The sequence below is a fragment of the Molothrus aeneus genome, chromosome 6 (assembly GCF_037042795.1).
Source record: "Molothrus aeneus isolate 106 chromosome 6, BPBGC_Maene_1.0, whole genome shotgun sequence".
NCBI classification, from domain to species: domain Eukaryota; kingdom Metazoa; phylum Chordata; class Aves; order Passeriformes; family Icteridae; genus Molothrus; species Molothrus aeneus.
This window is the reverse complement of record NC_089651.1, coordinates 10,389,108-10,401,958: the sequence shown is the minus strand read 5'-3', so window position 1 is coordinate 10,401,958 and position 12,851 is coordinate 10,389,108. Positions and strand designations below refer to the sequence as shown.

Here is a 12,851-nt window from a genome sequence, read left to right as displayed (position 1 = left end):
CCACGTGGCGGGGACTACAACTCCCGGCGTCCATCGCGCGGGGCAGCGCGTGGCACGCCGGGAGCTGTAGTCTACGCTTCGGGAAGGGGACGCTTCGGGTGCGCGGCCGAAGGATGGAGGAGGTGAGGGCCAAGGGAGGGAGGGAGGGGGTTTATTGAAGGAAAATGGGGATGGGATAGGTCGAGAAGGCTGCGGGGCCGGCCTGGGGACTGCAGGCTGAGCTAGAAGGGCTCCGGGACAACCTAGGGGGGGCTGCAGGGTCTGCCTGGGGCGCGTGTGGGTCTGGTCTGAAGGGCTGTGGGCCAGTTTGGGAGGGGGTCTACCTGCCTGGGGGCTCCAGGGTAGCCCTGCGGGGTCTGGATGCTAATGGGCTAATACGAGAGGGCTGGGGGTCTGCAGGACATTGCGGGGGGCTGCAAGCCTTGCTAGAGGGAATGTGCATCTGCTCAGGGGTCTGTGGGCCTCACCTGGGGGGGCCTTTGGCCAAATTTGGGGGGCTGTGGATCTACCTGGGGGGCGTGAGCCTTGTATGAGGGGCTGTGGATTTGTGTGTGGGAGCTCTGGGCCTGGCATGGGGGCCTGCAGGTCTGACCTGAGCAACTACATCATAATTTGAGGGGCTATGGGCCTGCCTGGGGGCTGTCCCACAATTTGGGGGCTGTAGATCAATCTGGAGGCTCTGGATCTGATCTAGGGAATCTATGGGCCAGTGTGGGGGTCCTTCAGCCAATGTGGGGGGATCTGGGCTGCCTGGGGGCTTTAGGCTTAGCTCGGGGGCTGCAAGCCTGACCTGAGGGGGTTTGCAGAATTTTGGGCCCACCCAGGGGGAGCTGTGGAACCCCCTCAGGTACCAAGAGCAGGATGGGGCCCAGAACAGGCTGTCCCTATCCCAGCAGCTCCCCGTCCTCTTTTGGCAGCTCGTCTTCCCTGGTGGCCTCAGTTGGGTGCCTGTCATCATTCTCCTTGTCCCCGTCACCGTCAGAGCCAGTCTCATCCGAGTTGTCTTCCAGGTAGCGGTATCCACGTGTTTTGTGGCGTGGGCGTGGGATACGGGGCAGCCGGACTTCCATGTTCCACGCCACCTTCCGCTCCATCCACAGGTATGTCCCCACTGCCACTACCAGCGTCAGCAGCATGATAGACAGCTTGGCCTGCGGCACACAGAGTTTTGGGATTGGTGTGGGGGTGTGTCCCCAAAAAGCCTGGAATCTCTCAGAGTGGGCTGGGGCATATCTGGGACTTACCTTCATGGGCAGCCCCGACCACAGGTAGACGGTGAAGATAGCCAGGGCCTGCCACCAGTGGTAGATGGTGAAGATGAAGTCTTGGCGCTCCTTTTTCTTGTACAACATCCCCAGGAGGACTGTGGTAGAGACTGGAATCAGTGTCCCCTTCCTGTGGTGTGTCCCCTTGGCAGGGGGGACAATCACAGTGAGTCTGTCCCGTGGATCCAAGGACTGAGACTACAAACTCGTGGTGCATGAGGAGAGGATGTGTGGAAAAACTTGGGACAACCCAGGTTGTTTTGGGGACCCCCAAGGCGTTTTGGGGACAACAGAGGCTGTTTTAGGACCTTCCCACTACTCACTGCTGATTCCGGTCTTGTTGAGGGCACTGCCGGTGCCCCAGAGTGCGGCAATGCTGTAGAGCAGCGGTGCCTGCGCCAGGCACCGGGGCTCCGGCGCCCAGCAGAAGAGCGTCACCAGGAGCACAGAGTGGATGAGGGCTCCAGCCAGGAGCGGGATGTGCCGGCGCAGGCGCAGCATGCACAGGGCCAGGCTGGAGCACACCGAGGCGGAGAAGCCGTAGGCCATGAGGAGATATGCCAGCCTCTCCAGCCCGAGCGCGCACACGCCGTAGTTCTGCAGAGAGCAGAGGCTCAGCATCACCTGTCCCCACTCCGTCACCTCCCACCCCATTACAGATCCTACCAGGGAAAATCCAGTGCAGACAAAGAGCACCTCGAAGCCGCTGTAGATGAACAGTGGGAAGAGGTGCCGCAGGCGATAGTCCCGCATGTGCTTGAAGGGCAGCTGGAAGATGTTGCCCCAGCCGATGCTGCGCATGTCGATCTCCTCCATGGGCCGGTACGCCGCGCCGCACAGCACCAGCACCTGCGGAGCGCCGGCAGGTGAGGTCCTGCCATTGTCCAGCCCATCCCTGTCCCCTCCCGCCCCGGCGCTCACCACCAGCATGGCGAGGAAGGCGGCACCCATCAAGGCGCTCTCCACGATGATGAGGTTGACGCTGCGGGGAAGGCTCTGCAGCACCGTCTTGTTGAAACCAGGCAGCGTGCCATGGCTCAGGGTCCCTGCCAGAGGGGCACAGGCCGTGGTTAGTCCCAACCGGGGGGCTCCCGGTGCCGCCCCGCGCCCCGCCCGCAGCCTCACCGCAGTGCTTCACTGCAAAGAGCGTGTGGTTGAGTTGGTAGAGGTAGTTGTTGAGGAAGAAGACCATGGGCATCTGAGCGCAGACGAAGCTCAACTACAGGATGTAGAGGGGTGCATGCTCAGTGCTGCTGGCGTGATCCCCCGCCCATCCCAGCCACCCCACCGGGGCTCACGTGGAAGCAGGAGTAGAAGACAGTCTGGAAGATGATGATGTAGGCATTGCAGGCGTCCCGTGGTGCCCGCTGCTTCTCCTTCTCCTGCTCCTCCTTGTAGTTAATGTACTCATAGTACTTCTGGGCCATCCTGCGTGGAGCAGCGGGTCAGCCAGCACCCCATGCACGCCCCACCCACCCTTCCGATGCCTACCGCATGATGTAGGTGCCCATGGAGGCCCAGAGGGGCACGATCACCATGCCAATGGCCACTGCAGAGGGCACCAGCGTGTAGTAGCGCTCCCAGTAGTTGCTGGAGACGAAGAGGGCGTAGATGCCAATCGCCAGGAACATGGCCCACTTGGTGCCAAAGAACCTGCCAGGACAAGGAGTGGAAGCGTGGGTGGCCATGCCAGTGATCCATGCTGGCGGGGAGTGTGGTGGGGCTGTACCTGATGAGGATGGGTGTGTAGAGCAGTGCTGCCACGGGTGTGACATTGATGCCCATCAGCACCTTGCGGTCAATGTCCTCCAACCGGATATTGCTGTACTTCACCTCCCGGTAGGTCTCATCATAGTGAAGGATCAGCTGCATTTGAAGCAGACCTGGGGGTGTCCAGGGGTGGTCACCCCATGCCCTGAACACCCCGAGTTGTTCTGGGGGTCCCTGGGAGGTCCCATACCCAGGTAGACGCTGTAAGTGAGAGTACCAGCCAGGCTGGCAGCCACCACGTTCTTGATGACACCGAGGCGTTTGCGGCGAAAGTACTTCTGCTCTTCTTCCTCCTCATTGTAGTCAGGGTGAGGACCCACAAAATCGTCCAGCTGTGGGTAATTGCAGCTGTCACCCCTCGGGGATGGCCACCACATGCCTGCTTCCCCCCACGGATGTCCCCCTGGTCTCACCTGTGTCTCTGTCCCCTCGGTGCCCAGCTTGGTGCTTGGCTCTATCTTGGCCCCATCCTGGCAGCTGTCAACGTCCTTCTCCATTAGTGCTTCTGGAGAGCCCTGGATGGTGTCAGGGTGGAAGGAACCCTGTTGGCACCCCAAGTCTTGCACCCATATGTTTTGCATCCCTGGGACCTGCACACACAGACCCTGCACCCTCATGCCCAGCACCCCCAGCCCTTGCACCCCTACATCCAGCACCGTGTACCCATGTACATGGCATCCCCAAGCCCTGAACCTCTGTGCTCTGCACACCCTGAACATGCACTCATGGTTGCACCCCTGTGTTCCGTACCCCTGTGAACCTTGAGATCCTGCACCCCTGAATCCCGTGCCCCCTACCCAGCTTTGCACTGCCCAGAACTGCACCTCTGGGCTCAGCACCCCCAGCCTCCTCACAGCCCCCCCGCCCCGTCACATCGACCCCAGCCCCGCTTGCCCGTGCCGGAACTTCTCGGGGGCGGGGCGGGGCGGGAGCTGCTTCCTCTTTCGGTTAGCACGGGCGGGACGGAGATGGTTCAAGGGGCCGTTCCCAGACCCTCCCCTCCGCTCCCGGATTCCCCCCCCCCGGTCCCTGCCCGCCCTCCTCAGTGCCCCCCACCCGCGTCCTTTCTCAGCACCGCGGCCTCTGCAGCACTCATCACACCCCAACCCGCACAGCACCCTGGCCCCCCCGCACAGCACCCATTGCTCCCCCATCGCACAGCACCCCAGCCCTACCCTCCTCTCCGCTCCCCTGTGACCCCCCAGCCTCCCCAGCGCTCCCACCAGGCCTCGGGGTGGATGCTGCCTCCTCGGGGTACCCGTGGCACTGGGTGCTGTGCCCTGCTGCTTTCGCTTCCCCTTTCCGGTCCGGGGGATGTGCCAGAGTGCCTGGGCGGGGGGACACCCCAATCGGGGGGTGTAGGGCACGTGCCTATCCTGGTGTCACCCCAGAGCTGGGGCTGGGAGGGTGCCCGGGTGCGTGGCACGGCGGGGTGCCCCGGGGCAGGGCGAGGGGACTGCTGGGCAGGGCGGATGGGGTGACTGACATCTCCGGGACAGGATCTGGCCCAGCCGGTAGCGGGGGATTCTTGGGATGGGACTCTTGGGAGGGTGCTGGTTTCTGCAGGATAGGGGGGATACACAAGGAACAGCCCCAGAAGGGTCATGGCGGTGGGGCAGGGGCAACACCCGTTCCTGAGGGCCCCCCACACCCCAGGCAATGGGAGCCACCCTGGGGTGCTGGGGCAAAGGGCCCTTCCTGGGAGCAGGATGAGTGGAGTCTATTGATCATGGAACCCTTGGGAAACAGGATGAGGGGTATTGGTGGGACCCCTATGGGCCAGGGTAGTCATGGTAGCAGCATGGTGGGTGTCTATTGATCATGGAACCCTTGGGAAGCGGGATGAGGGGTGTCTGTGGGACCCCCATGGAACAGGGTGGTCATGGGAGCAGGATGAAGGATGTCTGTGGGGTCCAAATGGGTCAAGGTTCATGGTGGTGGTGAGGTGGCCATGGGACTTCTACCATCCCAAGGGGGAGGTCCCATTCTATCCTATCCCATCCCAGACCTTTTCCCCACTGCCAGCCCCACGGAGGCGGGGCCCAATCTTTCCCGCCCCTGGCCATGGGGCCCAGCCCCACAGCATTTAGGGACCCTCACCCCGAGCCTCAGCAGTGCCTGCCTGGCCTCGCGCTCCTCCAGCTTCCACACGAGCTCCCAGGTAAGCACTGCGGGGTCCCCAAAGCTGGCACTCCCTGCATGGCACCCCTCTGACACCCCCCATGCTGGTGGGGGCTGTGGGGCACAGGGGGTGTTCCCTCGAGGAAGGGTGGGTGTCTGGGCATGGAGAGGGAGAGGGTGACAGATGGGGGGCTGCAGCTCTGCTCCCCAGGTTTGGGGGTGTCTTGTCCCTGAGGTCCCCATAGGTGACCCTAAATCAGCAGGGCAACCTGGGCAGGTCAGTGTCCAGAGGATGGTGATTATCCCAGGAATCCCAGGCATCTCCCAGGGCCTCTGGCAGCTGCTCTGGGCTGAGTCACCCCACAACCAGGACGGCCCCGAGCACCAAGCTGCTCTTCAAAGGTGCCGCAGGTGACTCCTCTTGGGATTGAGCCGGCATCTCCAGCACTTCCATCCTGGCATAACCCACGCAGTGTCTCTCTCTCCCCAGGGCCACCACGCTCTCCATGGAGACTGGCAGCTCCTTCCAACAGCTTGGCATGCAGCAGCCCCTCGAGCCCCCCAAGCAGCAGCTCCTGGGCTGCGGCAAGTGCAGCAGCACGGGCAGTGATCCTGGCAAAGATCCTGGGAAAGCTGCTGGGTGCAGTGGAAGCAGCGGGATTGGGAAGGGGCCAGTTCCAATGGTCTGCAGCACTCCATGGTGAGAGCAAGGGGCTGGGGGCAGGAGGGAGACAGGGAGGTGGGCAGGGGAAGCTGTGGCAGTGCCAGGGCAACGGGGACCCCGGGTTAGTGCTGAGGGAAAAGTTTGAGGTCTGTGAGCCACCATGTCCCAGCATAGCCCAAGGGAGAAGACAGGATCAGCGGGGAATGGTGCTGTGTTGAGCTGCTCCCAGCAGCAAGGGAGACAGGTGTGTGCAGACTCCCTGCACTGTCCCCAGGGAATCCGGGATCCAGTTTCATGCTGGAATGGGATAATGTGGATCTGGGATGACATGAAGCTCTGGGGAGGTAGAATGGAGCTGGGTCCCCTCTAACACCCTCACCCCTGCAGTGGGAACCCCTATGCAGGGCTGGTAAGCCACCTGCGGGCATCCTGGCTCTCTGGGAAGACTCGGCCCATGGAATACCGTGTGGCCCAGCTGGAGGCTCTGGGACGCTTCCTGGATGACAAGAAGCAGGAGATTCTGGAAGCCACTGAATTGGATATGGGAAAGGTAAGAGGGGCTGGGAATTGGGGGCTACTGGCATCACATCTTTGAAGTCCTTCAGACTCCCTTGTCCGGGTGCTGTATCCTTGTGAGTGTCTGGGCACAGGGCTGTCCCTTCCTTGGGGTCCTGATTCCCCCTTGATGCCTTGATGTGCTCCCAGGCTGGTGCATCTTCTTAGTGCTGGATCCCTGCAGATCCAGGGATAGTGGAGGGACTGTGCTGTTGATCCCATCCCTGGTGCCCTGAAACCAGGCAAAGGCCCTGTTGGCCTATCGGTGACCGGCCGAGGTGGAAGCGTTTCACACTCTGGTCTGCATCCTGCGGGTCCACGTGACCTCCACAAGGGTGACATCCTGGGGTGCTCCTGGCCAGCCTGGCACGCCCAGGATTACTGGCATTGTGCAATGTGCTGGCACTGCACATTCCTCCCAGGGCCTCCAAGGGACTGGTTTCACTGGCATGGTGGCATGGGCAGGGCTCTGGATATGGCTCAGGGTATTGTGGCATGCCAGGAGCTCCTGGATGATCTGCTGGTGAAGTGGGAGCATCTACACTATGGATAATTCTAGTGGTCGCAGCTCATCATCTCTGGAAGTGTTCAAGGCCAGGCTGGATGGGGCTTGGAGCAACCTGGGCTAGTGGAGGGTGTCCCTGCCCATGATGGGGCAGAATTGGATGAGGTTTAAGGTCCCTTCCAAGCCAATCCATTCCAGGATTCCATGAATCCTCACCTCTTTGTTCGGCATCAGTGAAGTGGCTCATGCCCTCAGTGATGTCTTTCCCTGTCCTGCCATCTCCCAAGGCTCCTGATTGCCTTGTTTGTTGGAGGTGAGGCCTTCTTCTTCAGCCAGGCCTTGATAGGCATCAGTGCTCTGAGTGTGTCCATCATCTTTCCTAATTACTCCTAATTAGATCCGGTTGTCCAGTAATGAGCTGGTTATGCAGCCGGGCCCTCATAGCTAGATGGACACTTCACCTGCTCTTACGTAGCTGAGGTGGTGTCTCACCTCCAGCAATGCCAGTTCCTCTCTGGTGCCCATGATTGGTGGCACTGGGATGACCTCAGACTTAATGTCCTATCTCAGAACCTTTGTATCTCATCAAAATTCTTAATGAACCATCATCTTCCTTATCCTGGTGATGCCATCGTCATCCTGGGTTGAGAATGGCCCCGTTGCTTCACTCCATTATCTCATATGTCTCCTGAGCCCTCGCTTCCAAGAGGGTCCTTGCACCTCCTGGCAGCTGCCTTTTGGGGACCTGAAGGTCTCTTGGTGGTGGAAGATCCTGGGAATCAGCAACCAGCCTTCCCAACTCCAAAGTGGTGTGGAGATGGGAGGAAGACTCCAATCCAGGGGTGGTTTTGGGTTGGAGGAGTCCAAAATATGATGTCACAGCACAGGAGCTTTGCTCCCCTGCTCCCCAGGTCATGAAGGGGCTCCAGTGAGCCTGCTGGGCTATCCCTGGTGTCTTCTCACTTCTCCTGCAAGGATGATATGATCCCAATCTGTGCTCCGCAACTATCAAGAGGACCCACTTCTCCATCACAAGGGGTTTAAGCTGTGGTTTTTATTACTTCCCTTTAGTCAAGGTCTTAAGACTTTGACTAAATTTAAGACTAAAAGGTGCAGCTTTAGTCCACAGGCAGTGAAAGGGAGGTTGGGGCTTTGCTTCCAGCTTGAACATTCAAGTGGGAAGGATGCCTTCCACCAGGACCAGCTCTTCAGGAGCTTTGGTGACATTGCTTTGGCTCAGGGTTCTGTTGCCAGTTCACAGTGCTGAGCTCAGGAATTTGACAAATAGCATGAGAATTTTAAATTTTGAGGGTTTTTTTTCCTTCTGGCCAAGTAACTATTTTCATAAAATTTCTGGGTCACTGATATTCCCTAGGAGTTACAGGAGGTGATGGAAACTTCTGCTGAAGACATCCTCCTGCTATTGATGTTTGGAAGGAGGGAGAGATGCCTCCTAGGGTGATGGGGTTGGTGTTGGGTAATGGGGTTTGTGTTAGGGTGACAGGGTCAATGATGGGGTCAGTGATGGGGTGGCACTTCCATGATGTCTGTCCCCAGCCATCCTTCGAGGCTTTCTTCAGTGAGATCCTCCTCTGCAAGAATGAGCTCAATGTCACCCTCAACAACCTGTGCAGCTGGATGAAGGATGAGCACGTGGACAAGAACCTGGTAAGAAGGAAGCTCCGGGCAAAGCGAAGTGGGGGAGAGGGATTGCTGGTGGGGAAGGCAGTGCTGAGATCATGTTCTTCCTTAAAGGTGATGCAACTGGACTCTGCCTTCATCCGCAAGGACCCCTACGGGGTGGTGCTCATCATAGCGCCCTGGAATTACCCCATCCACCTCTTCCTGGTGCCCCTCATCGGGGCCATCGCTGCCGGTGAGCCCAAACTTCCAGTCCCCTGGCCTGGAAGTGCCAGGATCTCCACAGGGGTCTCTGTCACCATGTCACTGTGCTGATGTCCTGTTCATCTTCCCTCAGGGAACTGTGCCATCATCAAACCCTCAGAGATCTCCAAGAACACAGAGAGACTCATTGCTGAAACTCTGAGCTGTTACCTGGACAGTGTGAGAAGCCCTTCTTGTCCTTGTCTGTTGTTCCTAGACCATGGTGTTCCCAAGCCTGCCTCACACCCACCATCCCCACACATCATCTATGTGCAGAACCTCCTCCCTCCATCCTCGGCCAATGTCTCAGCTTCCTGGGATGCTGTTGGTGGGGACACATGGTGACACAAGGGGATGTTTTCTGTTTCCTTGCAGGACTGCTTTGCTGTGGTGACTGGTGGCGTGCCGGAGACCACCAGGCTGCTGGAGAACAAGTTTGACTACATCTTCTTCACTGGTACGTCCCATGGGACAGAGCAGAGCCCTCCTAGATGTGGTGCCAGGATCTGTTGGAGGATCTGGGATGTGTATCTGAGGTCAGGTGTGACCCAGTGCCACATCCCAGAGCTGTGCGATGGCTGGTGGGATTCCCACCTCAATCCATGTTTTCCCTACCCACAGGCAGCTCCCCGGTGGGGCGGATTGTGATGACAGCCGCTGCCAAGCACCTGACACCGGTGACACTGGAGCTGGGGGGCAAGAACCCCTGCTACGTGTCTGACACCTGTGATGTGACCAATGTGGCACGACGTGTGGCCTGGGGCCGCTTCTTCAACGCGGGGCAGACCTGCATCGCGCCCGACTACCTGCTCTGCACCTTGGAGATGCAGGAGAAGCTCATGCCCGCCCTGCGTGAGGCCATCACCGAGTTTTTCGGCCCCAACCCCCGAGAATCCCCAGATTTTGGCCGCATTGTGAGTGACAAGCAGTTCCAGCGCCTGCGGGCGCTGCTGGGCAGCGGGCGCGTGGCCATCGGGGGACAGACGGACGAGGCCGAGCGCTACATCGGTGAGGCTTGGGGGTCACTCACATCTTGGTGAGCACCTTGGGGGTTTTCAGCGGGTCTGCGTAGAGAGGGGAGGCTCTAGAGGGAAAAGAGTTTTAGGGGTGCTTAAAAATGGGTCCTGAGGGGAGGTTTCATCTCCAACCTCTGTGCCTGGCTGATCCTCTCTGCAGCTCCCACCGTGCTGGCAGATGTGCTGCCCTCGGACCCTGCCATGCAGGAGGAGGTCTTTGGGCCCATCCTGCCCATCGTTGTAATCGCCAACATGGATGAAGCCATTGACTTCATCAACGCACGGCCACGGCCATTGGCCCTCTATGCCTTCTCCTGCGACAGCAAGGTGTGTCTGTGGAGCAGAAAAAGTGGGGAGGGAAGTTGGGCACCTCCTCCACGAGCCCCAGGATGCGCTCTGAAGGGTCTTTAGAGCCCAGACACTCTGGGAACATCTGGTGGGTAAACTGGGTAATGTTTGCCAAGTGCAAGCCCCTCATCTACCTTCTCTGCTCCCTCCCAGATAGTGAACCAGGTGCTGGAGCGGACGAGCAGCGGAGGCTTCTGTGGCAACGACACCCTGATGCATGTGACACTGACCTCGCTGCCCTTTGGAGGCGTTGGTAGGTCCAGAATCCCCAGTCCTGGCCATTGGGAGCCAGGTGTGATCCGTGGCCTGAGCCATGGTGAGGAATGGAAGTTTCTTCCTCCAGCCAGTGTGGTTCTGGCCTGGATTCCTTAATGTCCCTCAGGAGCCAGGTTGTACCTTCATTCCAACTTTTAGGACAAAATACTAGGAACAAAGTGCTTATGAAAACCTGGAGAAACTCTTCCAGGATCTTGGAGAAGAAGAAATTTTTGGTCTCCAGAGGCACCAATTTTTGCTTTTTCAGGTGAAAAGTGAGGCTGCTTAGCTCTGGGCTGTGGGTGCAGCACGGTCCAGGGATACAGAAATACAGGAATGTTGTTTCCCAGAATACTTCCGTATGACTTGATCTCTTCCCAAAATATTTCTGGGATAAGTCCCTTCATTTGGTGCTGCTCTTGCTCAGCATCTCTGTCGGCGCTGGCACCTGAGTCAGACATAATGAAACACCCAGACAATTAATTCCTCACCTGCCTGTGGCTCAGGGAACAATTTTTTGTACTTCCCATTCCGTAACTTATCTTAATTTGGAATGATTCAGACCAACCACCTTCAATTATTAGGTAAAGCCACTTTAGAGCAGGTGAAGGGGCTGAAGTCATTGGGGTGAGATGGCACCAAAGCTTCCTTGAGAAGTCACTTAACCTCCAGTTAAACCAGCCACAGGAACTGGGAGAACTGGTGTTGCCAATGTGGCTCCAGGCTTTTAGAGTTCCGGGAAGAGGGTCGAACAGCTCCAGCTGTGGGCAGATACGGTGGAGCATCATGGAGTGAAATCAAGACTTGCAGAACCCAGCAAAGCTTGTGTAGATAAATGGAGTGGGTAAAAAGGAGATGCTGGGGCCTCCAAACTGCTGAGCTGCAGCAAGATTGGCTGGACTGAGCATGATATACCTGGAGGAGGCACTGGAAAATGGAATTCCTCCACCATGTCTGTGCTGCTCAGAAAATCCCGTAGTTGTCTTTTTCCCTCATTTTGATGCTTGGAGAAGGCATCATCAGGAACAGAGTCCCATCCTGAGCATGGACCTGTCCTGTGTGTTTCAGGGAACAGTGGCCTGGGAAAATACCATGGGAAGTTCACCTTTGACACCTTCTCCCTCCACCGTGGCTGCCTGCACCGGAACATGGGGCTGGAGACGCTCAACACCCCGCGCTACCCCCCCTACACCCAGCAGAAGTTGGGGCTCCTCACCACCACCTTCGAGGTGAAGCGCAGGGGCACCTGCACCCTGCTCTGAGGCTGCCGTGCCCTGCTCTGAAGATGCCACGGAGTCAGCGGGAAGAACTGGAACTGTCCCACTCTCCCTCTTCATCACACTCCCCACTTCCTCGCTGTGTCCTTTGCCTCGCTGGAGCATGTCAGACAGCCGGGATGGACATCCTCTCCTGCACCCTTTGTGGCCTCTGCTCCAAACCATTTTCCAGGACACAGCTGAAATGACCAAAATCTTTTTCTTAGTCCAAACTTCTCTTTCTGGTGGAGAGGTGCTCCCATCAGTCCCATCTCCCCTCATACGGACTTTTCCTTTGGAATGAACCTCTCTCCCTCCTTGCTGTTGCTCTTTGCTCCGTGTAACTCTGCCTGTAGTAAAGACTTTGCATCAAACTCTCTGCCAGCCTCTCTTTGTGCCTCCCTCCTCTGGTCTGGGGGGTGCTGGGAGGGTTGGGGGGCGTTTCCCTCCCCAAGCAGTTATAGCTGGAAGGGAGGTGTGGCAGGGCAGGCAGGCAAGGGGAAGGACAGCCAGAGGGCAGGCAAGGGGAAGGCAGCCAGAGGGCAGGGCAGGAAGCTGGCAGCCACCGTGTTAGCTGAGAAGAGAGAAGTTGTGGTTGATAACCCCGGTGCAACCATCCCATGCTGCACCTGTGGGAGCATGGAGACTGGAACTGTCTTCCCCCAGCTTCCTGAGAGCGAGGCCAAGAGAGCCCCCGAGGGCAATGCTGGGAACGAGAGTGTGGATGGTGACACCCTGAGGTGACAGTGTGGAGGGACGGACGGGTGGCAGGAGGGGTCCCAGTGCTCCATCCTCTCTCTGGAGTGGCACCTGGATGCTGGGCTGGGATGATGTGGAGCTCTGAGGAGCTGGAATGGGGCTGGCATCCCTCTAACACCCCTGTCCCCACAGCAGGAACCCCTTTGCAGGGCTGGTCAGCCACCTGCGGGCATCCTGGCTCTCTGGGAAGACTCGGCCCATGGAATACCGTGTGGCCCAGCTGGAGGCTCTGGGACGCTTCCTGGATGACAAGAAGCAGCAGATCATGGATGCCACTGCCTCTGACTTGGGCAAGGTGAGAGGGGACAGGAACAGGAGGACTTGGTGGCCGGAGGAGCTGAGAGGCTCCTACAGCCCAGCTGGGGGTGCTTTGTCCTCCTCTCATTGGGTTCTCCAGCCCTGCCTGGGCTCTGCCTCGGACTCACAGCCTCTGGATTTGGGAGACTGAGATGA

General features: G+C 58.6%; 2 protein-coding genes across 6 annotated transcripts; one reads left to right on the top strand and one right to left on the bottom strand.

Annotated features, from left to right (window-relative positions):
* Nucleotides 1-138: 138 nt before the first annotated feature.
* UNC93B1 (unc-93 homolog B1, TLR signaling regulator) lies at nt 139-3,538 on the bottom strand. 2 transcript variants are annotated; one of them, XM_066551487.1, is made up of 11 exons: nt 3,449-3,532; nt 3,226-3,367; nt 2,995-3,148; nt 2,757-2,918; nt 2,564-2,693; nt 2,391-2,484; nt 2,187-2,311; nt 1,932-2,114; nt 1,589-1,862; nt 1,245-1,363; nt 139-1,151 (listed from the first exon to the last, which is right to left on the bottom strand). In XM_066551487.1, the coding sequence occupies exons 1-11, from the start codon at nt 3,530-3,532 to the stop codon at nt 885-887; spliced, it is 1,734 nt and encodes a 577-aa protein (XP_066407584.1). In that variant the 3' UTR covers nt 139-884. The 2 variants fall into 2 exon arrangements, with proteins under 2 accessions (XP_066407584.1, XP_066407583.1); XM_066551486.1 differs by having other exon boundaries at nt 1,589-2,114; nt 3,449-3,538.
* Nucleotides 933-12,018, top strand: LOC136557519 (aldehyde dehydrogenase family 3 member B1-like). 4 transcript variants are annotated; one of them, XM_066551482.1, is made up of 11 exons: nt 933-1,010; nt 5,647-5,856; nt 6,208-6,370; nt 8,438-8,548; nt 8,636-8,756; nt 8,859-8,944; nt 9,140-9,221; nt 9,386-9,772; nt 9,941-10,107; nt 10,282-10,381; nt 11,452-12,018. In XM_066551482.1, exons 2-11 carry the CDS (start codon nt 5,663-5,665, stop codon nt 11,643-11,645), a joined length of 1,605 nt encoding a protein of 534 aa, XP_066407579.1. In that variant the 5' UTR covers nt 933-1,010; nt 5,647-5,662; the 3' UTR covers nt 11,646-12,018. The 4 variants fall into 4 exon arrangements, with proteins under 4 accessions (XP_066407579.1, XP_066407577.1, XP_066407578.1 ...); XM_066551480.1 differs by lacking the exon at nt 933-1,010 and adding an exon at nt 1,020-1,100; XM_066551481.1 differs by lacking the exon at nt 933-1,010 and adding an exon at nt 5,101-5,196.
* The last annotated feature ends 833 nt before the right edge of the window (nt 12,019-12,851 follow it).

Excerpts from the sequence above, each read along its gene's own strand:
- UNC93B1 (XM_066551486.1), bottom strand. The coding sequence starts at position 3,532 with ATGGAGAAGGACGTTGACAGCTGCCAGGATGGGGCCAAGATAGAGCCA. Across the intron at positions 2,919-2,994 it reads TACACACCCATCCTCATCAG|GTTCTTTGGCACCAAGTGGG; the intron begins GTACAGCCCCAC and ends TTGTCCTGGCAG. Across the intron at positions 2,312-2,390 it reads CTTTGCAGTGAAGCACTGCG|GGACCCTGAGCCATGGCACG; the intron begins GTGAGGCTGCGG and ends CCCCTCTGGCAG.
- LOC136557519 (XM_066551483.1), top strand. The coding sequence starts at position 5,341 with ATGGGGGGCTGCAGCTCTGCTCCCCAGGTTTGGGGGTGTCTTGTCCCT. Across the intron at positions 8,549-8,635 it reads AGCACGTGGACAAGAACCTG|GTGATGCAACTGGACTCTGC; the intron begins GTAAGAAGGAAG and ends TCTTCCTTAAAG. Across the intron at positions 9,222-9,385 it reads TGACTACATCTTCTTCACTG|GCAGCTCCCCGGTGGGGCGG; the intron begins GTACGTCCCATG and ends CCCTACCCACAG.